Raw genomic sequence first — 27,103 nt, 5'->3', positions numbered from 1 at the left:
GGTCACAAAACAAATTTTTTTTCTTCTTAAGTGATTGACATAACTCCCTGAATTGTTGAGTTGACGACATCAAAGCAACAGGTTCAAACATATCTTTAGCTTGAATGGATTGCAACACATCAGACACTTCGGTTGTGAATGATTTTACACTGGAGATATGGAGGGATTTGTTTCCCTTTTGTCTTTATGAAAGCGATCCATGAAAGGATCGCGAAACCCTCCTGAAATGGAGCGAACCCAAATCTGGGAATTAAAGGGATAGTTCAGGGTGAAATGAAAATTCAGTCATCATTTACTCACGCTTCATGTCGTTCCAAACCTGTATTACTTTCTGTCTTATGTGTAACATAAAGAATAAATTAAAGACATTTTTAACTGTTTTTGTCAATACAATGGAAGCCAATAAACCCAACTGACTTTCAATGCATGGCCAAAAATATGTACTTAAAAAATAGTGTTCTGCAAAAGTTTGGAATGACACAAGGGTGAGCATGATGCTAAAATAATTGTAATTTATGTATGAACTATCCCTTTAAAGGTACAATATTTTAGTTACACCACTTTTGAAGTCGTAAACATTCTTTTTGCTTATTTAGAACATTAAAACAGTATGAGAATTCATGATGTGTGCCTCAAGCAAGATGCATTTTGTCAGTAGTAAAATTTAAGGAGCACTTCCATTAGATTGCATTATGCTAATTTTATGCCACTACAGGCAAAATCAAAGACATACATTTTCAAATCTCATCTGCAGTGTTAATGGAAATTGAGAAGTTGTGCCTTTGATGGATAAGAAATAAGCCAAGGGGTTTAAATTCAACATGATTTGTGACAACACAATGCAAGCATTCTTTCCCATTTCACGAGCACTTAAAATGCAATCCCTTCCTTATTTAGATTAGGATGGTGGAACAGCAGCTCAGATGGCTTCAAACAGTGAGGTCACAGTCTACCAACACACTTATAATAGGAGTTCCCTGTATTTCACTTTAGCTCCATTTCAGACCACGGATTAGCGTATATGCATAGTCGCAAACATGTTTTTGCCTTTTGGCGGCTCATTTCCAGTTGAAGAGCTAATTTATGAATGGTCAAAGCAAATACGATTCCCGTTAATTGCTCTGGATATCATTTTTTTCCCCTCAAAGCAAGAGTCATTCTGTCAGCGAGTGGAGAATTCACTAAAGATGTTGCACCAGCATTAGCAAATTGAGCACTGCTTCAGTTCAATGCTAACAGCTACTATAAATTGTAAATTGTTCCAGGAAGCTCAAAAATGGTATCCTGATGAATGTGATTGCCCACGAGGGAGACTCAGAAACCGCCTCTTGCCTAACAAAACACCCCGGTGACCTTTTGAATCTATTGCACCACTGTGAACAGCACAGAGTGCGCAATGAATCATCACGCACGCTGAAAAACACTCTTTCAGAAATGGGATTTTTAAAGGAGAGGAGAGGGGGGGGGAGGGGAGGGGGGAGCATTCCATTGCAAGTTAAATGGCTCAAGGACTACCATAACAAAAATAACACTCATTCAATAGAGCGCCACAATATTTTCACAGAGGACAACATTAATTTTCCTCAGTGTGGACATCAATATGCAATTCAGCCATGTTGTGAGATGAATCCCATTTACAGCATTAATGTGGTCACATGACCAAAACTTCAGTAGGATGGTGGTCATCACAGGCATCTTAAAGAAGCACTTGTACAGCAAATGACGAGCTGTAAAAAGCTCACCAGGTCGTAATAACAGTTCTCCTAAGAGGTTCGGGATGCTGTGATTTGTTCATCTGAAGTAATACAGATTCAAATAGATGGATCATAGTTGCAATTCAGAGCCACATGGTTCGACACACTCAATTAATGAAAAAAATACACGAATAAAGAGACAAACTCAATTCCATTTCATGACATTTATTGATGAACTAGAAAATACTGAGATACTAAAAGAATTGAAAAACACTGATAATGCTGGTTGCATCTGTAAAAAAAAATATCCAATCCCATTAGGTTTACACACACAAGTCAACAGCAATCTTTAACATCGGTTTCAGTTTAAAAAAAAATGATTTAGTAATTTTGTTTTTTACAAGATTAAATGTGTACAAAGTATATCCGCATTCATCTCCCCCTCTCATAAAGGATCATTTACAAAACCTTGATGCTTTAAAATTTCAAATAATAATTTCAAAACTATAGCTTTTTAAAATTTTATTATTTTATTTTGTAACAGGACCATACCAATGCTGAAGGAACAGCAGATGAAGACCAGTGAAGGACCAGCCTCCAGTCCACACTAACTTTCTCTCTCATCTCCCACATTCATGAACACGTTCCTTCCCTCACTAGCAGCTACCTCACAGAATCCAAATTCAGCAGTATTGCACATTAAGCATGGAGGACGATTGTTCAGAGAGGGGGAATGTCATAAAGAAAGAAAAAAAGGAAAAGGTTGAACAGAATCATGCAAACAGTGAACTCTATTACGCTTCTACTCGGCTATACGCGGTTTTATAATAAGCCAGTTAAACCTTATACGTCATAAGATACACTCAAACAGACCCTGGACGAGTAGCAGAGGACATGAGCGATTCATCCCACATGACTGCTACCAACAGAGGCCACTGTCTCATATACAGTGACCCGAGGGGAAGGAATGGACTCAGACCTCCATTCACGTTACATTACGTCACAATAAGCAAAATATACTTTTGTAGATTGCTCTAATATTATTCCTAGAAGCATATATGCGGTTTCTAAAACATGCAGACAAAAATACTCTAAAAAGTGCTTTACAGCTTAACTCAAGCTCCGAGTAAACTTTTGTTTTGAGGGGCACTTAAATTGTACAACTCGCTAAACAGGCAAAAATCTTTGACACAAAAGACCGTGTCAAATCAAAAAGAGCTTGCTTAATGTTGCTTCAGATTCACTGTGCATTTGAAGATCATTTGGCATTTGAATTAGCTTTGGGTATGTGTAAAATTCTCAACCAAATTAGGTGACTTAGAAAAACAGTCCAAACCGGAATAGGCTGAATATCGTTTTAAGCCTCAAAACTACACACATACAATGATAAAACATGTTAAGAAATACAACCTATTGAATATCAACAAGATAATATCTCTTTAAGAGAGACTGGGCAATGTAATATGAAACGTACATGAAAAACAAATATATATTTCAGACATTTCATACCGCTCTACTATACGCAATAGTGTCAACATTTCTATAATATAAAGAAATTTCCGAAATACTGAGTAGGCCAAATATTTTCCAATCACAAAGACTGGAAGGCTCTAGTGTCCATACCCTTCTTGATCTCACTATCCTCCCTCAAAGAACGGGGGAAAAAACGAAACAAAACGACAGAAAGAATCAATAAGTATCAAATCAACATCATTCACAGAGGGTATTCATCATGGCAAAAGAATTAAAAACAGGCAATGGTTTAAAAGCCCATGTGCACTAAGTATAATAATACCACCAAGAGAAAATATCAAACAAAAACATGAAACGTTGAACCAACGTGGGAGGTAGAAAGAATAACAGTTTAAAAAATTTGGCTGGGCAACTACAGAAAAAAAAAAAAAAAAAGAAAAAAAAAAATCAAACGTAGCCACTAACCTCATGTTTTCTATATATATCTTGGTAACCATAATTGTTTAAAAAAAAAAAAAAGAGTCAGTACAGATCATCTAATTGTTTTTCATTCATTACTTAAAAAAGATATACAAAGACATTTTTTTTTTTTAAAGGAAAACGATTTCCTTACAGCATAAAAAACACGTGTACTTGACTAACACGTGTCTAAAAAGAAAAGAGAAAACATTCATACCCCCTTTGAACCATAAAAACGAGGCACAAATAAGAACCATAATTACAATTAAGCAAATAAGGTGTTCGCTAGTCTCTTCATCCATGTAAGGACGCCATAAATCAAATACATTTCACTGGTCTTGATCAGAGAAGCAGCGAATACATAGCCTGGTCCTAACAGCCTCTGATGACTGATGGCACTTTCTCCGGAGCACAATATCAATCAGTAGGACCTATTTTCAAAGACAACATTCAGACTTTGATTCTGCCGGTATACGGCAGCTTTTAGGGACCAAGGTTAAGGCTATTAAGAACGAACCAAAGAACGGCTTGGAATAACGGAGAGTAAAAAGTCGACATGGAGAAAAACGCAGACGTGAGAAAGGCAAAAAACAACTCGGCTTTCGACTTTCAGCGCTAACAGATAACGTCACCTGCACCGCTGCTATTTGTTTATTCGAAGAAAGTGCTTTCATGCATGAGATGTAATTGCTTTCTGTGGGGGGTAATTCTAGAAAAAAGGGAAAGTCGAGTATAACAGACATGATAAGCAAGCGTAGCTTTTAAACTCTCCATCTCTCACTAACCCTGAGAAGCAATGAGAGAACTAAAATGGTTTTCCCGCAAAACGCTTCACGTCCACCTGAACAGGGGATTGTCAAGGGAAGTCTGTCCTGTGTAAGACCAAGGGCAGAATTTAAGTGCTTTTTGTTGTAAAACTGCATTATGGGACAAGTGGCTTTGAAAACTGTCAAATCCTACAAACCATTTGTCCTGTAATAGTAGTTTTGATCTCAAGATTACATTACGTTGTCAATGTAGTGGGCGTCTAAAATTCCAGTAACGACTTACAAGATCTGTACTCTTAAAACTAGTTCCTGATATTTGTTAACGTTTTTAACTTTATTCACAGTTTATTAAAGCTTTTTTTTTTTTTTCATCTTTTGCTGCTTTAAAAAAATTACTGTCACATAAATCTATGGTACACGAAAATAAAATATATTTGTCCATATCATATATAGCTCGTATGCATGTATTTACAAAGGGGTATCATCTGCATCTGCTTCCATCCCAGTAGAGCCCTTCACTCATGAAAAGAAACTTTCTGTCGCCGCAGCTGAGGGATGAGGATCGCATATAAATATTCTGATAGATCTTCTGGGCCGCTCGGTGGAAAAGTGACTCACACTTTCCTATTAATAAACAGTCCTTGCAGGCTCGCAGACCACAGTTCTGTCCATTCTTTTAAGTGCTCTACGTCTGGTTTCGTTTTTCCCTGTTCATTAGCCAGCCCTTGAAGATCTGGCAGGGTTCTACCAGTAGTAACTGGACAGAAGTGTGATACATCCTGTCAGCTTCAATTACTCTTTCTGTTGTTGGTCCCACGGCCAAGGAAGCGGGATCCAACCAGGCCTTCTCACCCGGAGAACAGGTCCTGCAGAAGTGGTGTCACCTCCATTCCAGCCGCATCGGTGATGGCTGTGCTCTGCAGAGCAGATGCAGTTGACCTTCAAGACATTTTCGACGTGCCTTCACTTTCTTTGACATGTTTAACTCTTCAACTGGAGATTCCTGAACATCATTTGTCCACTGCAATCACTTCACTGGGTCAAAACAAGGTTAGGGTTGCTCCAATAACAGGCCAAACAATTGAATCTCTACTAGAGCAATTTCACAATATGTGCAAACATGACATCTGTTGAAGAAGTCTCTGATCTCGACTGATGCTTGTATCTTTGTCAGGACGTTTCCATACTTGATTGATTAGTCAGGCTTTGGGTAAAGCCAACACATCTGTCTAGCCCTTATGTCTCATTGGTTTTGTTCCACATGTCTCACTTGTTGATTCTCAGCAGATTACTGGAACCCCATCCGTGTTGAATATCATTCCAGTGGTGGGTTCATAAGTCCCGGCCAGGTAGTAGAGGTCTTCACTGTCCTGGTACTTCTTAGTTTTAATCATCTGCTCATATTGCTCAAGGCTGACCACCAGACATTTATGAGAAATGGTTTGGACGTCATTCTCATCAATGTGAGAGGACTGGTACAGTGCCCGCTGAAAAGAAGAAGCAGAGCGATCTATCAGACTGTTTTCAACGAGACGAAGATGATCAAACCATTTCCTTGATTGGTTTTCTTACCTCCATGAAGTCTTTCCTCTGGTTGGAAGCATGCAGAACAGCAGGAAGACTTTGGCCGGACATTTGATCCCAGTTCTGCCAAACAAAATTTGATTAGTTACAAACCCAGATAAAAGGCAAGACTAGGACAAGTCCAAGTACAGTACAAAAGCTCATATTACTATGCCCACAAACCATTATTAATGTTTAGGAAAGGGAGACAAAAAGTAACCTTTTTGTCATGAAGTTTCTTCCCAGGGTTGGTTTCCTCTGGATGATAGAACCATTTGACACGGACCACCATGTTGTTTCCCCAGGACTCCCACATGCTCTGGATGTGTCCAATAAATGGGAGGTTGGGTCGTCCAGCAGACAGGAACACAGCACAGTCTCCAATACGGATCATTTCCTTACCACGCATTATGGCTTTGTAGAAAAGCTTCTTTGCCTTCCCTTTCATTCCCCGCCTCTGTCAGAAGTTGAAGGAAAAGCAAAAGGATGTTTCTTTGGGCACTTTTCCGCCCCAGGGGTTGATTTTTATCAAAACTAACAGATTTCAACATTTTCCTTTTATTATATGAAGGTCACATTAAAATCGTCTTAGAAACTTTTTACCAGGCCATCATCATTTATACTGGCAATTTTCAAAATATAATTATTAAAATCTGACCAATCTAATCAAATAGTGAAATTAACAGTAACCATTTTAATATTTGGGAGAAAATGATTTATCCTTTTTTTTTTTTTCCACAACACCAAACATTTATGCCACAAATAAATTTGTCAAAAATTAGCCTACTTGTTTACCAATGAGAGAAAGGTTTCAATGAGCAGTATGTTTGAGATAAAATATGACGTATTTGATATGTGAAGAAAAAAATAAATCAAGGTGAATATAACTTTTAGAACATAATATATTCAATATGTATAATTTCCATTTAAGATGAAATTTTGTCAAAATACCAAAAAGTGTGGGAATATTTAATTATGTGTATTTAGTATACATGAAATTCTAGCTTTAAAATTAGCCTTGGCAAGACAAAGAAGTTGACTATTTTATGCCAAAAATACAAAATGTCATTTCCATCACCGTCATTTCCATTAAGTCCAAATTATACTTAGGTTTTTATGCATATGCTAGGATATGCGAACAGTGTGCATGCCATCTATTTCATCAGCATAGTACACACACATCTACATTTTTCTAACCGCAGATACTCTGTATGTTCAGCTCTCATATGTCCCTTGAAATTTTTGTATTAATTCATTAATTGGTTAGCTGGCCCAACTCGTCATTTCCCAATTGAAAAGAAACCGAGGAGACAGAACAACAACAAACTTGTTTTTTCTAAAATGAAATAGGCACTCGACTCTAGAAAGTTTCATCGTTACTGTGTTCGTGCACGCTAACAAATGAAGTATACTTTAAAAGGGCATGTTTTTGGCTGTACTCATAAGCTAAACGTTTACTTTAGACTTTTCACAATGCTATTAAACAACACATGATTTGAGATGTGGTAGAAATGACACTGGTGGGACTTTCAGAAAGACTCCTAAAATCCATGGGCTCACCTGAGTAGGCTTTCCAAACCACTTCCACAGCTGTCTGGCAGGAAGAAAAGCGGAGATCTTGGGTCTGTTCTCGACGGAGGGTAGCCTCTGTCTTTTTGCCAGCTCCTTAGTAGTTGGGAGGTGGACTCCCTCTCGTCTTTTGGGGCGACCGACGCCCTGCTTAACCTTCTGCTCTTTCTGGGGCTTCTGCTGCTGAGTAGCAGATGCCTGCTGCTTCTGGAGCTTCTGGATGCTGGCAGCAGGCCCTGTTTTCACCTTGGCCTTCTCGTCTTCCTCCTCTTGAGGAGGTGCATGTTCTGTGGCAGGGGATGGTTGAGAACCAGCGACCAGTTCTTCATCTGAGCTACAGGAGGATTCTTCATCACTGGTGGTGGAGGACGAGGATGAGGAGGAGGAGGAGTGGGATCCAGCTGAGGATGAGGAACTGCTTGTGGATGAGCTGGAAGACGTGGGGCTTGATGCTCGCGAGCTATTGGAGCTGGTTGAGTCTTGTTTGGGCTTCTTGTCCTGCGAGGCCCCTCGCTCCTCCTCTCCGTCTGACTCCGAACTGCTGCTGCTACTGCTACTGCAGTTGGGACACTCCAGTTCCTTCTTGTCCTTCTCCCCTGAGTTGCTTACCTTCATCAGACCTTCGCTGCCACTCCCTAGCTTACGAACGCTGTAGGTGGACACGCTCTCAGCAGCAGGCGGCTCTGCCTCAACCGCCTTGTTTTTCGCCTTCAGTGTTTTGTCAGCAGTGGATATCGTAGTGTAGCTGACACCCATCACAGACTTATTCTCTCTTTTGGAGAGGTTCTGGCCCTCCATCATCATCAGGGCTTTGGTCTTTTTGGTTTTGGGTGACATGACTCCCTCATGGTCCAGCTTGATAAGGATCTCAGTCTGAGGTTGCTTGCGCTGCATTTTCACACCAAACCCAGATGCCTCCTCTTCAGGCTTTCGCAAGCGTTTGACTGGCTTTCCTTTCCCTGCGGGACTCAGAGTCTCATTGTTGGATATAAAGGAGGCCAGAGAAGTGGAGGGCTCATTATAGAGATCCACAGACAGAACTTTTCCATAGAGTGGCTGCGAGTAGACAGACTGGGGCTGGGAACGTACTTTGGCTGGGGGCTTGATTCCTGTGGTTTTCTTCTGGCTTTCATTAGATGCGGGAATGGAGGGACTGGCTGTGCCGACTTGCTTAATTTTTCTACCTGGCCGTGGGCCGCTTTTCTGGCTGGACAGGGGCCTCTCAGGGACCTGCGTCAGGGTTGGTGTGTCAGGCTTTTCATGCTCCTTTGGAGCGACTTCGGGCTCTGGAAAGCAGCACAGGAGGGAAGGTTTTAATATGCCAGACCAAAAACACACTTACCTCTATAAAAATGCTGGGAGGCTAAAAGCTGTTCCTGTTCTGACAGTTAGTTCTTTCCAAGAAAAATAATGTGATTTATTATCTATGAAACCACCAATCCAGTACACTTTTGTAAGATTACTGCATTTCTCATTTCAGTAACACCAGTTCTGACTGCTTGATGTTTAATCTGAACCAAAGCAATAACCACTTTTACAAAAATATGTCTCTTCTATACCAGCCAAAATTTAAATGACGGTAAATGTTTGGTTCAAAAGAAGTGGAAATTACCAGGCTTAGGTTTGGGTTTTCTTCCTCTGCCTCTACTTTTTGGAGCAGACTCCTCTGTGTTTTTGGGTGGCGTTTCTTTTCCATCAGGTACATCCTTACTGCACTTCCTTCCTCGCCGTTTGGTGCTGGCCACAAGGAGGGCAGGGGACGGTTCCGCACCTGTTCGGATAAATTTCGTGTTAGTGCTGGGCGGTATGACCAAAAATCCACATCACGGTATTTTTCTAAATTACACCGGTTTCACGGTTTGAGACGGTTTTTTTTCCCCAAGCATGACTGGGTGTAAGAGGCGCTTTAGGAGCGGCAGAAATAGCGGTTTCCCAGGTAACGGCTGTACACAAAGCAGCAACGCTCATAAACGCTGCTTTATCAGGAAAGATAAAGAAAGATTCAATCGTAATAACAAAGAAGTTTTTCTAAAGAGCGTCAGTTCACTTCAAAGTCACACTTAGGGGCTGTTTACACCTGGCCACTTCATGCGTTTTCTGTGACCGGATAACTATCCGATCGTGAAAAGACCAGGTGCTCAAATCTGTTGCTTTTGGTGACGTGCACTCCATTAAATCTGCATATATAGCGCGGGAATTGAAGATCGGATTTAAATCCGTTACGCAAAAACACATTTATGTGACCAGGTGTAAATGGAATCGTTTGATAAATCAGATAGTTATCCGATCTGAGAAAACGCATGAAGTGGCCAGGTGTAAACAGCCCCTTAGTAACACGTGCGTCACCACAGTGCAACAGTGAAAGGGCCCTCTCAAACAGTGTCGCGCTGCGCTCCGATCGTTATTAAAGCGACATACACCGGTATTGCGGTATTTTAAAAATTCATATCATAACAAAAATAAACACCGGTATTCGGTATGAACCGGTACACCGCCCAGCACTATTTCGTGTTGAAAATATTAATAACATACTTTGGGACATTTCAGCTTGACAACTGATAAAATAATAGCAAATAGCAAATATTGGATAATTTCCATGTGCTTTTCGGCCTCATATATTTTGATAATGATCATACATAAACATTTTCACAGTCAAACACACATACACACATTAATATTTATCCAGTGCTCTTAAATACTACAGACAGACCTTCAAAAATCTCAAGTCTCACCCTCAATCATATGCAACCCCCTGGCAACTAGTGGAAAAACATTTTACTGAATCCATCATCAAGCTTCAAGAGCAAAATCAAACAAAAATCAGAGGCTGCATGGACTCCAAATCAAACAGAGCACATATGGGCTGTTTACATAACTTGGAAATTCAGGTAACGTTTCATGTACCCTTTCATGCCTTGGCTTTTACTCCCTGCTTATCTGAATACTCACACTGAATCTTGTAGTCCGCCGGCAGCAGTCTAATATGAGAGAGAGGGATTCGGCCGGTGTCTCCATCGTCAAACTCCACTGTAATCAAATCGTCCACGTCTTCCATGTCTGGACTCCCTGTGGACACGTAACAGAGTTGACGACTGACGCAAAAGAACATGCATCACCTCAATTTACATTTCCACTGAGTGAAACAGCAAATACTGCTGCGCAAAAAGAGCGACCGCATATTTCTCAGTGGTGCAGCAGCGGCTGCAGGGATTCATACAGGGCCTTTTCATTCTCATTGGTTGACAGCGGCAGTAGCAGCGACCTCCCTTTAAGAGTTTCTTGACAAGCCTCCAGCTCCCTCCTTCCACAGCAGGAGGGAAAATAAATAATAATAGAGCAGAGCTCTGCATGTAGCTAACCACACCATCCTTCATTCCCTGGCTCAGTTTATCTGGCAGTGCTTATGGGCTTGGCTAAAAGATTTAGATTAAAGGAAATGAAACAACCCTGAAAGGTTCTCTTACTGCACCTCTGTGCGGAGGACATTGGACATTTGTGCATATTTTTTCCATTCGAGAGACATAGATGCAGTAAAACGCATTAGTTAATAGTCTGTAATAGCCAGTGAAAGAAGCTCAATTAAGCGTAAAAGGAAAGGCTATACCTCTGACGACCGTGCCAGGGTAGAGGCAACGGTACTGCTGGCTCCAGTAGGCTGCGATCCGGGTCCCCTGGGGAAGGTATCTGACGGAGGGGGGTTTCACATCAATAATCTGTAAAACAAAGGAAGTGTGGATCAGAGAGGATTATTAAATCAACACCTGTGTGCATTCGTGGTCATCTGTCTTCTAGAATGAATAACTAATGAATCCTTTTTCTGGCGAGGAAACGTATATATTGTATATATAATCCATCTTAGAGGCCGTAACGGCTAAAGTTGCTCTTGGCAGAGGTCCGCTTCCAACGGTACATTAGGAAGGAAAGGCGGTAGCATGTGCCTAAACCAACAGACAGAGGTACTGGAGCAAAACATGCCCTTAGCTTAATAGCAGGGGAAGGTGCTAAACAGCTTCTATATTACTGCGTGCCCCGGGCCTGTTAGCAGAGAGAGGAAACTGAGGAGTGTGCCCGAAGTAAAACACACAGGCCTGTTGTGGTGAGCCGTAGCGTGTATATGGGTCAACGAATGGTGTAGGGCAGTTAGGCGTACTGACCGCCTCCTGTAGCAGTTGCTCCAGGCAGTAGATATGTGGCCTGTTCCCCCTCTCGCCCTCCACCACCACGCTGTATCTGTAAGACAGGACACAGTCATGAGCCCAAAACCAAAATCTAGCGACTGCACATCCTGATGTCAGGGTAATATTAACATCAAAATGTAATTTGCAACCCATTTTACTTCCATAATGTGAGTTATGTATGAGGATATTCAATGGAAACAACAACAACAACAAAAAATATGTAGGCCAAGACTATTTTATCCATCAGGAAATGACTGGATGGCAAAAAGTGCTCGTTGCATAAAGGAAAAGAGTTTTCAGATGGTTATCTGGCATTAAATGTAAGTAGCGACAGATCTTTTCTTCCACATTGTGACGTACATCTGAGAGCAATAATTAAAAAATGTAGGGCAGGGATTTGGTTCTATCCATTGGTTGTTGACTGGATTTAGGCAGATCTAAATGTGAATTTTTTACCGCCGGTTTTACAGACAAGGAAAAAGCCTATAGTCCCAGACTAAAATGCACGTTTGAGCTGTTTTAACTGAAAGCAACCTGCACCGACATTTCTTAAAATATGTCAACGCCATTGGTTTGTCTCAGGATGCACACCAGTAACAGACCTGCCAACCTTGAAGAAATTTTATGAGTACATGAGTACGAGTACGTTATGAGTACGTTTCTCAACACTGTGAATGAATAAATAAACGCCCGTTTCTCCAGACTCACGCTTATCAGTAATCCACAAAATCACAGCACTTTCATCACTAAGTAATAGCGATTTCAATTTTATTTAGATTTATTGTTCAGCATTACTTGAGTATTTTATAATTTGCATGGCTGATTGATGTCTTCCTCTTATCTGGAGTAACCATTAATGAATGACGGAGTATTTTAAGATAATCCATGCGTACTTTGAGGTCAAAATGCGTATCCGCTACGCAAAATGCATACAGGTTGGCAGGTCTGCAGTAATTTTTTTTTTCTAAGGCACGTTTATAAAAGATACTTAAATGTCCTAATTTAACTAAGGTCTAATCCTGGCTTAATCTAAGCTCTGTCTGTGAAACCAGGCCATATTTAGTTTAAGAGGACTAAATGATCGGAGAAGTCCAGCATAAGTCACCAGAGAGAAATCTGTTATTTCACCAGACAAATTAAAAAAAAAAAAAAAAAATGAACATGAAACTTAATGCTGACATTAAATATCGACAATATATTTTAGAAAGGCTGCATTAACAACAACAGACTCTATGGTTATCAGTTAACGAACTAATAGGCTGCACATCGCTAGCTGATATCTGCAAGAAGTGAAAGTCAAGCAAGTTATTACAATATGATGAAAGATTAAGAATACCATTGTTTTCATTCTTTGGTATAACATACAACGATGAATCATTCACTAATGAAAGGTGTAATAATAAAGTAAATGGGGTCAATTTGTCAACTGTGGAAAGGAGCTGTCTATACCCAGAGCTTAATGGTTTTGTCTAAAATTACATAGTAGTAGGCTATAGAGGGGAGATGCAGGGGGTCTAAACCAAAAGACACAGCAGCCCAAGAGCATGAAGACGGCTCTCTTGAGAAACACACTGAGCTTTGAACCGAGCTTGGCTTTCTCTCCATCTCACCTCACTCTTCCCCCTCCTCAGGGACAAAATTTGGAGGGGCTTACCCTTTAAAAAATAAAATAAAATAAAATAAAAATCCTTCCCCGATAAATTTATCCTTTTACAGTGTTTTTATTGTCTTTACTGTCAAGAAGTCAGAGCCCTGGGGATATGCAAGATAAGTCTAACTGTTTCTTGACATCACATGTGAGATCCAAAATGGTCTCTGATGCAAATTGAAAAAAGGAATAAAAAGAGGCAGACCAGGCTAAGCCAGTGTGTAGGCGGAGCACAATCCAAACATAGGTTTCTCTCTTCCAGATCTGGAATATTATTTATGGAAATTGGCAGGTTTCACCTTTGAAAAATTTGCAACGCCCTCTTCCAGCTCAAGAGAACCAAGTGAATCAAAATGCAAACGTATCAATACTTTTAAAAGTCAAGTCACAGATTGTATCCAAGCAGTTTCACAGTAATAACATGAAATTAATACAACAAAGTTTGTTTCTAGAAGTAAAAAAAAGGAAGCTAATCAGAGTTTTATTGGTTGTAGGAGAAATAGAGAAACAACAACGACCGGCTCTTTAAAGTGCAGGTCATTCTATTATTGGATGTGAGTACATGGGCCTTATAAATCAGCATGGGTGCAAACATGTGTGACGTCCAAGACGGGGCTTCTGTGCTAAAAAAAAATAAAACAAAAAAAGAGTTGGATGTTTGGCCTTTTTTCATTTGGATTCATGAGGGTGCCTGCAGTTCAAGCATGGACCCAGAGCCAGGCTTCAGAGGTGTCCATCACCGAGTGGCAGCCTTATTACTGTGACATGAACCTGGGAGGTGATGTGGGACAGCCTCCCCCAGATCACTTCCTCCTGGATCTGGCCTGAGGGGGAGGACTCTGCTGGCCAAACCTGATTGGTTCTGTCTGCAAAGCCTGGGATAAATTCACACCAGCTGCCTCAGGGGGGAGAAAGATTGACCGGCCGAGCAGGGTTAAATATCTGTCATGTTTGTGGATTGCTCGCCTGATGTGGGCTTGGGACATGGGAAGGGTCACCCTAAAATGTGTTTTTGTCTGCTAAGAGGAAGGGAAGGTATTTGGTAGTAAAGGTCAGTATGGAGTAATTTTATTTCATTGTAATAAAAATGTCCTTTGGGAAAAACTTGATTTCGACTGGTCACTCTGCATTCTGCATATTTTGGTATAATGACCACAAAAAATAAATAAAATAATAATAATTTCCTAAATAGCTGTCTTTCATTACTCCACAGTCTCTTTCTTCTCACATAATAAAAATAATTTCAGCTCAGATAAATTTTTCACATCTAGTGATTTATTTTGGAAGTAGCCTTGTCCAAGTCGCCCTGCGTGGGTTTATTTTGCTGTTGAATATCTTGAAACTGCCCTTGATGATTCACACACACTCTGCAAAACATCACTTCATATAAATAAATGCTTCCTTTTATGCTGTTCTGTTTAAATGCTAGAGGAGGTTTAAAAATGACTGTTTACATGTCATTGGGAAAACCACTCAAAAGAAAGGAGCAGACCACAAAAAAAATAAATAAATAAATTCCTTCTCAGTATTTCGGTCTTGTTTTCCAGTACAAATATATAAACATTCTTAAATCAAGATACATTTAATTGAGATGCAAAATGACTTAAGATATTAAGTCTTGTTTACTGAAGAGAGTTTATGCAAAAAAAAAAAAAAAGATACAATATTGTAAGGGGTAAAGAACAAAAAAGCTGTTTTCTTTTTAAATTAAGTGTATTTTTCTTACCTCAGTGACAGATATTTTTCTTGTTTTAAGCACAAACTCAATTTAGATTTTTTTTTTTTCCAGAAAGCAATATTTAATATCTTAAGTTATTTTTCATCTCAAGATCTTAGATTTTTTTTTTTTTTTTGCAGTGTAGTTGTGTAGAGGCACAAAATGCAATTCTCCAATATTATATTTCGCTTTGAGACGACATGATGGCATTCAGAAATCTTTAATGGAGTAGTAAGACAGAGGGAAGTTTAGTTGCGAAAAACAACATTTCACCTTCTTCACATAGAACTAAAGCATAATTAAAGGCACAACAGAAAAAAAAGAAAAAAAAAATGGCGAGCCAGCGAAGGATGGAGTGAAAGCTTCAATTAGTTTTCCATTACCCATAAATAATGGGCCAGTGCCATTAGCATGGTCTTCACGTCGGAAAGTGTGACAATGGCTTTGCCAAAGGACTTTTCTGAGCAGAACACACAGGCTTCATGAAAGCCGAGGCTCAGGCTGAGAACAGACACTTTTCCTTACCCTAGATTTCAGTTCCAATTCGACACCGGCTGTGTGAGTTATTGACTGCACAATTAACCAGCCTGCTCTCATAGACAGCAAGTATGTTCATGTCTGCAGAAGCCCAGGCTCTCCACAACGGGCTCAATTAATGAAGACAGGCGAGGCAGCGGTGTCGCTGGCGGCATGTAAACATTTGAGTGCCCAAGCACGGATTTTCAATCTCTGGATGCTTTAAAGGTGGTGTTGTAGCACAAGCCATCACAGAACTACATTTCCAGAGGGCAGGGTGGACAACAAGCGATCTGTTGCAGTCAAGCCCTCCGCACTAACGCCTGCTCTCGTCATATTAAATCCTCTCGCAACCAGTTCTCACCGTCACACTGAACTACCCGCTTTGAAGAGCTGCGGTAACACAGTCCTGCACAAAGGCGCCTTCCTTTCCTTGGCTGGAACGGACTATTTTTAGTACAAGAGGCACATGCAGAGCGAGCAACTGAGGGAGAGATATTCCACTGCCAAAATGTGACAAACGTATCTCATTATGCCACGCGAATGTGCTGCAAATTAACAGATAAAGCACCACCTTTCTGCTCCCTTAATTTAGGAATACACGTTTAGTATTAAACCGGAACTAGCATCCAGATTTTGAGCATGCTGACTGACCTCTGGCTCTCAGGCCGCCGGAATTTGGGAGAAGGACTGTGATGGGAGTTTGAAGGATGGCTGCTCCTCGCTCTCGGACTGATAAGAGGAAGCTGCGATTCTGTGCTGAATGCTAAACACAGTCATTGAGCAACCGTGGGCCGCCGCTCTAATGAAACTAAAATGGAGGACAACATTTCACAGAGGGCAGAAATGCAACAGAGCCCCTCTCATTAAAGATCCCCCTAACAGATGCTGCACCAGTTTGACATTTTTCACTAAATTAGATTATCCTTTATAGGGATGACTTTGAGAGGAACTCTCTCGCCCTTCAATAGACTAAAACTTGTTCATCCAAGTGGATAATAGGCCATGGGAGACTACAGAAAGCATACAAAGTCCAAACAAAACTGCCCATTTCTGTCATCGCCTCCCTCAAGACACTTCACACCCCTTCTGTTTCCTGACCGAAAACAAAATGTTTCCCTTCCAAATTTTTCCATGGAGAACTCTGAAATAGACCTTACAATGGGAAAAACTTGGCAATATTTCACTCGCTGTAACACTAAGTGGCTCAAGTAAACAGTTCGGTAAAAATAATCTGTAAACGGCCAGGGAGTTGCAGTTAAATAGAGCGTAGGAAAGACAGACAACTTTTTTAGCGACCTTGGTTCTAAGCCTTGAACTAAACCAACCAGCTCTGAGATTAATCAAAACATTACATTTGATTCAGAGCAAAACTAGACAACTCTCCTCCCATAAAGCACTGAGAATGATGCAATTAAATGAACACAGGATTTTTGTCTTTGTAATGTATTTTCATACAATAAAAAACAAAACTTTAATGCATCAAATCAGATTCAGGCAGCTAGGAATCTAGATCATTTTACCTAGATACCTTTACTGTGAGTTCAAAATTGAGAATGTTGCAATGAATTTGTCAAAGTTTTTTTTTATTTTTTTATTTTTTTATAAATGAACACCTCACACTAACTTATTGGGTCTACAGAAGAGTACACTCATTCATATACCAAGGTGGTTCACTCGTTACTATAAACGGGAGAAATCACAATACGCAATAAGGCAGAAAAAATCCAGCTTTCCAAATAAAAGCCAATTGGTAAAATTCCTACATCACTGCAGCTGCCGTACGAAGCACCAGTTATCATAGAAATAGTCAATGTCCTAAAACGTTCGCTTATGACTGCACATGAGCATTGGCTTTACCGATATGAAATGCACGCTTTTTAAATTATTTGAGCACAAGAAACAACATTAATGGACACAGTTTGTCCAATTTTATTGTTCATTTCAAATACATTATTTAAATGTGAATTTTGTGATTTTATGAACCAATACCGATTCTTAAAATCCGAAATATCGATTAGTCTATCCAGTTTTTAATTGATGAAAGACCGGAACATTGTAGTGCTCCTCCCATCCAATAAATCAGAATAAGCTTTGTGCATTGTTACTTTTGATATGAAACGGTCTCATATTTAAAATTCTGTCCATTTTCAAAATATAAACAGTGTTGGCGCTGTTTAATGTGGGGACAGATCGCTGTAGCGCCTCAGTTTAAAAGAACCGGCAACGTGGAGCGCACGCAAACTGATCATATCCTCCGTTTTAATACCAGTTACAGCAACAAATAAACATGAATGAACATCTGAAGGTATGTATCATGTATCAATCAGTGTTTCAACCACGGAAAGACGTTAATAAAACAGCTTGTAAACTGTCACGTAACGTCACATTTGCAGAGATTTGCACATTTCAGAAAAACCATATTCAGTGACCATTATTCATTAGACAGCTAGAAAAAAATTATTCAAGAGGAGCATTTTGCTAAATATATGCAGTATATTAAATATTCATTATAATTTTTTGATTCTTTATATATTCATAATTTTTAATTGTTCTTCAATATTTAATGCATGTTTGAATAAATCCGTCAAGTTGACAGCCACCATTTAATATTTATATTTCAAACATGCATTGGAGTAGAAATATAATTATGTAATTGTAAAGCTAGGATTATAACTTTATTATTATAAAGACTTCCTTGAGTGTTTATATACAAATCAGTTAATTTTAGCCTTTAATATTATAGAAATGTAGTACCAACTGACTCCCATGTATAGTTTACAGCATTAGTTGAGATTTTTTTCCCCTTGAGACAATTTGCCATGCACTGTACCTGATATAGATCCAAAATAATAAATATCGAATCGAAAGCTTGTGAATCAAAATCGAATCGTGAAATGTGTCAATACCCAGCCCTACTGAAGACACAGCAGAGGGTATGAAGAGAATGAAAACAGTTCCAGGATGTCTCTTACATGTCAGGAGAGTGAACCGTGCTGACGTGACCGGCATACAGGAGTTTGTCATCCATTGGGATGAGGACCCGTAATCCATCCTGCAGTTCATCTTTGTTGATGACACAGTTCCGAGGGGCTTGGTGAAAAACAGAGGGAGATAAGCAGTGTTAGAAAGAGACATGTCGAAACTTGTGCTCCTAAATAACATGAGAATTCTCATCGCCACCTTAAAGCTGCAAACGTTAGAGAAAATAGCTGTGTTCCAAAAGACAGGGAGCTGCTTATGGATTCAGCATTTTAATGTGAAAACGGTTCCCACAGGTTAGCTTAATTATGCTGCTTTCCAAGATACCCAATTATAGCCAAATTCTAAAACAACTTCATGTGTTAATCGTGGAGAAGTTAATCCAACCATATCAGTGAAAAAAAAAAAAAAAATCCTAATATGGTGAATGAAATGAATGTCAATTATAAATGTACTTGTAAAAAAGGAAATCTCGAAGGCGGCAATACCAGAACACACGGCTGCAGTATAGGTCACAAACCCCGCCCTCTCCATCTCATTCGCCCTCTCGAATGGAATGCAAGCCAAACAAAAAAATCCGATTACACTGTCCAAAGATCGTTTCTGTAATTTTAGGTAGTTCTTATCATGCAGATGTATGTTTTTCCAAAAAAGTATGGTTTTAGTTAGTTGTTTGATGCTATAAAAAAGGGGTCCAACGTCATGATTGACAGCTGTGCTTGCATTGAGTCTGCGGGAGAGGGAGTGTGGGCTGAACCTTGACGCTGCAGCTCCACTACTGTGAAGACTCGGGTTCCGAACTACATAATCGCCAACGACCGTTACTGGGATATTTTGGCAACATCTCTACAGTGGAAGGAAGCAGAGATGCCCTATCCATTTCCCCCCCCCAGTCTATTGGCTCGTTTCCACTGAGCGGTACGGTACAGTACGATTCGGGGCGGTAAACCCTGATCCGGCTTGAGTTTCCACCGCCAAGAGTACCCTTACTTGATAGGCGTGGTGTAGCCTATGCCTGAAAGAAGCGATCGGCGTAATTTTCGCACGAAGAAGAAAGCGACATAGTAAACTACAATGTATGACATACAGCAGATCTTGTTCTTGCTTCTCAGCATGTGGCTGTTTGTCACAAGAAGACATTAGCCATTTCTCAATACCAAGTACGCAAAGTTCGGACTTGCCAAGTCTGACTCAGGAGAAGGACTCCTGAGGAAGCAAGTCCGGTAATTCTGCAAATGGAACAGCTTGTTCTTGAAAGCGTAAACTCAGCTACTCCGGTTATCTCTGTATGTACATTTTAGGCAACAATAAAACAAACTATGTTATAAAACACCACACTGCCTCTCTTCGTTTTCATTTAAACAAATCTTAAACATTATAGCCACACAAATGTGGTTCAGGCAACGTGTACTGATTATATTCACTGCATGCATAACGTTAGCCTATTTATAACAAAACAAAATATAAACCTCAACCCTGCCTCTTTTCGTTTAAATGTAAAAAATATTAAACATATTAATATGGTCCAGGCAATATGTGCATTTGTACTAAACAACAAATGTTGCAGTAAACAACATTACAATGATCATCTTCACTGTAATAAAATAAAAAAATTACAAAACTCAACCCAGTCTCTTTTTGTTAAATTTCAGTTTTATCAATATTATCCATTATAAAGGTAAGTAAAAGGCACAAAAAGTTATACAATAAGAAATAAAGCAAACAATTCAGTCAAACATACAAAGTCAGCGCTCTAGTCTAACCTTACAACGGTAAAGTTAAATAGCCTAAATATATAAAGTTACCAAACTTCACTTAGGCAGTGTGTCCACCAAAGCGTTTTTAGCCAGCTGAAAACGCTAGACGCTCTGCTGAAAACACCTAGCTGTGAGCGCTTGAAAACGCCTAGCTGTGAGCGTTTTTTTCAGTTGAGACACTTTGCTTGTTATGATACGGAAGATCCGCGAAAATGTTACTAGTATCTCATTTCACACATTTTGTTTCTGTGTTGATTCTATATTAAAATGTCGATCCAATGTAATGGCAAACGTCAGAACGACTAGCTGAGGAAAGGCTGTTCCAGGCGGGGTACATGAGCGCCGAGCGCCCGGTGATCGCCTGGAATGGATCTCACAACCTGGATCAAATTTTCCACAGATTTGAGCTTTAAACAACTACATTCTCGCCTGAAAAACTCTTAAAATTACATTTCGTGACAATAACAGTAGTATTATATTTCAACTGTATATATATATATATATATATATATATATATATATATATATATATATATATATATATATATATATATATATATACAGTGCAATGCATAAGTGAATACACCCTTGCTAAAGTTGACTAAAAAGAGGAATAAAAAATCATATTTTGGAAATTGAACTTAATGCCTTAATTTAAAAAATTAGGAAAAATCCAACCTTTAAGGACACCAATTTTCTTTGTGAATGAATAATGTATCGTAAATAAATAAATGTTCTTCCTTAAAATACATGGTGCATAAGTGTGTACACCCCTATGTTAAATTCCCATAGAGGCAGGCAGATTTTTATTTTTAAGTATTTTTTAAAAAATTTTTTTAGGATACTATGCATCCTGATAAAGTTCCCTTGGCCTTTGGAATTAAAATAGCCCCACATCATCACATAGCCTTCACCATACCTAGAGATTGGCATGATTTTATTTCAGTTAACCTAAAAGCTAGTTTAATTTGCATTGAGAGATGATCTTATGGAAAGTACCCCATGCCAATCTCTAGGTATGGTGAAGGATATGTGATGATGTGGGGCTATTTTAATTCCAAAGGCCAAGGGAACTTTATCAGGATGCATAGTATCCTAATTTTTTTTTTTTTAAAATACTTAAAAATAAAAATCTGCCTGCCTCTATGGGAATTTAACATAGGGGTGTACTCACTTATGCACCATGTATTTTAAGGAAGAACATTTATTTATTTACGATACATTATTCATTCACAAAGAAAATTGGTATCCTTAAAGGTTGGATTTTTCCTAATTTTTTAAATTAAGGCATTAAGTTCAATTTCCAAAATATGATTTTTTATTCCTCTTTTTAGTCAACTTTAGCATGGGTGTATTCACTTATGCATTGCACTGTATATATATATATATATATATATATATATATATATATATATATATATATATATATATATATATAAAAAAAGGCGCTTCTTATGTTGTCATTCCTCTTGTAGCACGCGCAAGTGACGATACTCTGTCAACCAATCAACATTCTGCAGTGAATCTAGCTCCACCCTTTAGGTACCGTACCACTGTGCTAGGTGGTAAAAAGTGGTACGGTATGGTTCAGCATTTTGGTACAATTCACAACTTTTGACAGTGGAAACGGAAATAATTGCATACCGTACTGTACCGTACCATAACGCTCGGTGGAAACGAGCCATATGTGTGCTGTTCTGCGTAGAACCTTCAAAATCTGTCCTTTATGAGGTTTCATGACAGTTGCGATGCTGTCAATGTAGGTAGCAAGCAGCTCAACAAGGTTTTGAAACGGAGCTAATGCGTGCAATACCTCTCTCAGCTCATCCCATTAACGTATGAATGCAATCAGGCCAAATCAATTTTCTGATTTTTAATGCTGGATTAAGATAAGATATGCTGTGAAATGATCTCTCCCTCACGTCATTCAAAAGACATTCACTTTTAATTGCATGCATGGACAAGAAAATGAAGTCTGGTTTAGTCATTAAACAGCAATTATAAATGGGGAGGTAATGAAGGAAAAGAGCTCCGCGGCCTTGATGACAAGAGGGAATGAGAAAAGAGTCTCACCGGGGGTGCAGGGTCTTTCGGGCTGAGCGCTCACAGGGGGATTCTCGTCCTCTGAGAAGCTGCTGTCCTGGTTGGGCTCAAAGTCCTCATCAGCAGCCATACTTTCCATCAGTTTACTGACAGCACCGCCCTTCCCTCGAGCCTGCTGGGGGAATTCAAGCACATTTTGCCCCAATTCCAGTGACAATATGAAATATTGAACACTGAGCCATAGTTGGTTCAGTTCTAAAGATGAGACCCATGTGCTTCCTAGAGAATTGATTCAGTAAAACCTATTTAGATGACTGACAAGCTCGGCTCGCAAGATGTAGGATTTCTTGATTTCGAATGGGGCAAATACCCAGAGGAGTTCCAGAGCTTCTGCACTGTGCATTATAACACATGATTTATACATACAATGACAAAACAGCAGTGGTGGAGAGTTTTAAAATGCAGTAGAGATTTATCTTGAGAAGAAAAAATAAATTGTGCAGAAGGGGCGGAGAAATGGATGGAGCGAGATATCGTTTGGTTAATTTCACTTCTTTCCCGCTGAGTGTGCAGTCTAATTAGGCTTGCTGCTCTATTGCGCTCTCCCCTTTTCTCTCCCCCCCTCACCTCCCTCCCTTTGGTCATGGTGGGTACTGAGAGCAGGCCCATACAGAATGGGACAGGGGAGCAGGAAGGGGCAGCTCATTTAAATGCAAGGCTTCTCCCAACAGGCCTTGAGCCTGCCAGGTAAAATTATTCTAATCCCTTTCGGTGTTTCTCCTTAGAGTCACAGTGTAGCACAAAATGGCTGCTCAACACTAGGTCTGTTTCAAATATTTATTATGTAGCATGCTAAAAATGTAAGTAAATTTAATATATAAAAGTTTGGGGTTGGTCAGAATTTTTTTTGATGTTGTTGGAAAGTCTCTAATGTGCACTTTAATTTGATCAAAAATACAGGAAAATAATAATATTGTGAAATATTTGTACAATTTAAAATACTTTTTCTATTTTTATTATATTTTAATAATAAATTGTATACTTTTGTCTTGTATTCTATTCTTTTGTCTTCTATTCTATTGCATTTCCTGAAGCTGAATTTTCAGCATCATTACTCCAGTCTTCAGTGTCACATGATCCTTCAGAAATCATTCTTATATTATCATTTTGTGGAAACCAATAACATTTTTCCAGGATTCTTTGAATAGAAAATTTTAAATAAAAGCATCTATCAAAATATTTCTATTTTAAATAAATTATAACATTAATGCCTTTACAGTCACTTTTGATCCATTTAATGGATCCTTGCTGAATAAAAGTAATTTTTCAACAACAACAAAAAAAATCTTACTGACCCCAAACTTGAGGGTTAATATAATATATGTTTTTTTTTTTTTTTAAATCAATTTAGCACAAGATTGCTAATACTATACTTGCAACAAAATATAATTTTATGATCTTAAATAAAATTTATTGAACACTTGCTTTTTATTAATGATATTTAATAAACAATTTAAAAAAATTACTATCCCAGTTGATGGATGTTGATAGACCTTGGAATTTGCTCAAGGAGTAAATATCATTTTTCAGCCAGAATATTGTAAAATATTGGCCAATTCATCACTAATTAGCACTGCAATGTCAGCTGAGTTAGGCAATAGTTACCTCTCTGGATTTGGCCTTCACCTTGCTCTTGCGGCCTGGACTGACAGGCAGAGCTCCGGCACTTTCCGAGGGTGTGCTGGAGAGCTGGGGTGGGGGCAGACACAAGGGGGTCTCCTTAATCCTCTTCTTCTGAAACATTCACACCAGATACAAAGCCAAACCATCAGCATGGACAAGAGTGAAAGGCCTCATACAAATGGATGACACAATCGGGCTCAGTCCTCCCAGACATTACAGCCATTCAACAACATTGGATAGACAAGTAAACATTAATAGGCAGTCATGTATTGAACACTATAAAAAAAAAACAATAGAGGATTCGGAGTGAGGAACGGTGATGGCTGGTAATTGTAGCCTGGCAAGCGGCAGCCATCCTTTTGTGTCCAACAACATGACACTCACAGCGGGAGGCTTTCTTGTCCGACAAATGTAGCAGGACACCAGCTGGTATCAAGCGCCCTCACTGTTTCATTGGGGCTGGCACAGAGGACTCAATCTACATCAATAAAACAAGGGCTTACCTTGTTGGGGTCTTTCACCTCCTTGGCTTTGGTCAGCTCTTTGGGGCTTTGCGGAGACGCTTTGGGGCCACGGGCAGGTTTGGGAGTGAGTGGAAGAGGAGTTTTGCCAGACGGGGAGATGGGGGTGGCTTGGGCAGCATCATGGAGGAAGATGCGTTCACTCCTCCGCCGTGTCCACTGTTCATCTTCGCTCCCGTCGGCGGTAAGGTCGAAACTGAACTCCCGCGGAGACTTGGGTTTCTTCGGTTTGCGTCCACGCTTGCTGGGGCTGGAGTCGTCACGCCTGACGCTCGCGGGCGGCAAGAGAGGCAGCTCAGGAGCCGACCGCTTGCCGTGCAACAGTGACGGAAACTTCTTTCTCATTTTAACATCGCTCTCCGAATCTGTAAACTCGAACTCTGTACCTACAATCCAGAAGATACAACCTTCAGTTATTAATAAGGCATGCAAACAAAATGCACTTGCACAAACGCAAAGTGTCTTTTATGAAAAACACAACAGCAAAGTGTATTTTATGAAAAACACAACAGCAATGTAAATACTAGGCCATCTGCTGTAATTTAAACCATCAACATGTGGTCAACTGTAATGTGCACATGTAAGAAATAAACAGGGCCAGATGTGGGAGCAGAATTAAGTCTGAACATTGTTGCAGGGCCTTGGAATAGTTAATGAAGGGGGCTGTTGGTCTCCGCTGGCAGGCCTGTCGTGTGCTCTGCTGGGTACCCGCTCAGGATCACAGCCCAACCTCATCAAAGCAAGGCCTGTCAGCATCACATTCTCAGTGAGTGCAAGCGGCGCAGCAAACACACAAACACAAATGCGGCTAGGGGATAATGACACTCCATTCTCAAGGTGAGGCTCAACTGATGGGTGTCTATATTGAATAACACCCCTACTGAGTGAATGCTCCAAGCACAATGTGTTTTCATCTGCCAGCACCTTTCAATTCCCTCACTCGCCGATGCACATGCACGACACAGCTCAACAAAAGACAGCCAATAACAATGCATCACCTTGTCACCAGGGAATTTAAGTCCCAGCGGACTTGGAAAAGCAGCTGATGTCACAGAGAGATAACAGAGGAGTCTAAGAGTGTAGAAAAAGATGCAATCCATTCTGGAAGAGCACTTCCTTACCCAGTAGACTCTGCCGTTCCTCTTTTTTCTTGGCCTTCTGTTTAGCCTCCAGTTGGACGATGGAGAGTGGATTGGTGACAATGGGGCTCGGGATAGCGCTGGCGGCAAAGCGGGCCAGAAGACCCAGCCCACTCTCTTCTACAGATGACGAACACAGGCCGTCGCTTTCATCAAGCTCATAATCATACCCATCTTCATCCTCGTCATCATCATCCTCATAATCATCCCGCTCGGTGAAATACTCTGTTAACAATGGGAAGACAAGTCATTTAGGATGTTTGACAAAATATATAAGGTTCAGAAATGAATGAGAATAAAGCCTGTGACATGACCCATTACTTAAAGCAGGGCTCTTCAACTCCAGTCTTGGAGGACCAGTGTCCTATTGAGTTAAGCTTCAACCCCAAACAAACATACCCAAACAAACTAATAAAGGCGTTCAGTACTCTAGTACTCTACTCTTAAAATAAAGGTATTTTCGTAGTGATGCCACATAGGAACACTTTTGGGATCACCAAAGGACCTTTCAATTAACAGTTTTTAAAAGAACCATTTTTTTTTCTTAGTGTGAAGAACATTTGAATAATATAAAGAAACTTTTGTGCAGTGGAGGTTACATGGATGTTAAGGTTTCTACATGGAACCACAGATGCCGATAAAGAGCCTTTATTTTAAAGAGTGTACAGAGAGGAGGGTTAAACTGGGATTGTTTCTTAAGTCCGCAGGACACTGGCCCTCCAGGACTGGAGTTGAAGAGCCCAGAATTAGTGATAGTTCACCCAAAAAGGAAAATTATGTCATCTACTCACCTCATGTCATTCCAAACCTGCATGACTGACTGACTTCTGCCTTACTTTCTTCAATGAAAGTCAACGGGGTCCAATAGATGTTAAGACCCCACTGAATTTCAATGCATAGACAAAACGTCAAATCAAAAAAATTCTTCAAAATATAACTTGTGTTCTACAGAAGAAAAAGTCACACAGGTTTGGAACGACATGAGGGTGATAAATGATTACATTTCATTTTTGGGTGAACTACTACTTTCAACCATATCCTGTTAAAATTAAAACCTCAATCCCATGCAATTAAATAAAAAATATCCAACATCTAAATACCATTTTCCCCAACTAGTTATCTCTGTAGAACAATAAACCCATTGAATTCAATCTGCATAGCGATGAATTCTAATTGACTAGCCCTAATCAATCATTCTGCCAGCTGTAGTGTTTTCTCACTTTTACGTATCCACTGTAATCTAGCACCGCAGAAGCAGACTTTCTCTAGATTAATGTGTTCTTGCTCAAATACTGCAGCCCACCCACTGCTACATAAGATTACTGGTGGGGGACAAAGCCTGGTTTCATGCGGGCAGCAAATACTAAGCTGGGTAGGCAGGATCTCGCAAGCGT

The 27,103-nt window shown here is 39.8% G+C and overlaps 1 protein-coding gene across 6 annotated transcripts in view; it reads right to left on the bottom strand.

The window, feature by feature from the left end:
• Window positions 1-1,903: 1,903 nt before the first annotated feature.
• Window positions 1,904-27,103, bottom strand: part of tnrc18 (trinucleotide repeat containing 18) — a 69,602-nt gene continuing 44,402 nt past the window's right edge. For 2 of the 6 annotated variants that reach the window (XM_084117241.1, XM_084117242.1), the window contains exons 18-30: window positions 25,692-25,934; window positions 24,553-24,956; window positions 24,032-24,160; window positions 22,397-22,541; window positions 18,560-18,677; window positions 11,680-11,755; window positions 11,130-11,238; window positions 10,475-10,591; window positions 9,138-9,296; window positions 7,517-8,811; window positions 6,177-6,413; window positions 5,966-6,040; window positions 1,904-5,880 (exon numbers count right to left, since the gene is read on the bottom strand). In XM_084117241.1, the coding sequence (XP_083973367.1) occupies window positions 5,674-5,880; window positions 5,966-6,040; window positions 6,177-6,413; window positions 7,517-8,811; window positions 9,138-9,296; window positions 10,475-10,591; window positions 11,130-11,238; window positions 11,680-11,755; window positions 18,560-18,677; window positions 22,397-22,541; window positions 24,032-24,160; window positions 24,553-24,956; window positions 25,692-25,934 (3,314 nt within the window). In that variant the 3' untranslated portion in view covers window positions 1,904-5,673. The remainder of the gene's footprint in view (window positions 5,881-5,965; window positions 6,041-6,176; window positions 6,414-7,516; window positions 8,812-9,137; window positions 9,297-10,474; window positions 10,592-11,129; window positions 11,239-11,679; window positions 11,756-18,559; window positions 18,678-22,396; window positions 22,542-24,031; window positions 24,161-24,552; window positions 24,957-25,691; window positions 25,935-27,103) is intronic. The other 4 variants (XM_084117243.1, XM_084117245.1, XM_084117244.1 and 1 more) reach the window with 3 other exon arrangements.

Source organism: Abramis brama, assembly GCF_963993115.1.
Source record: "Abramis brama genome assembly, chromosome: 1".
Taxonomy (NCBI): domain Eukaryota; kingdom Metazoa; phylum Chordata; class Actinopteri; order Cypriniformes; family Leuciscidae; genus Abramis; species Abramis brama.
This window is presented reverse-complemented; position numbering and strand designations above follow the sequence as displayed.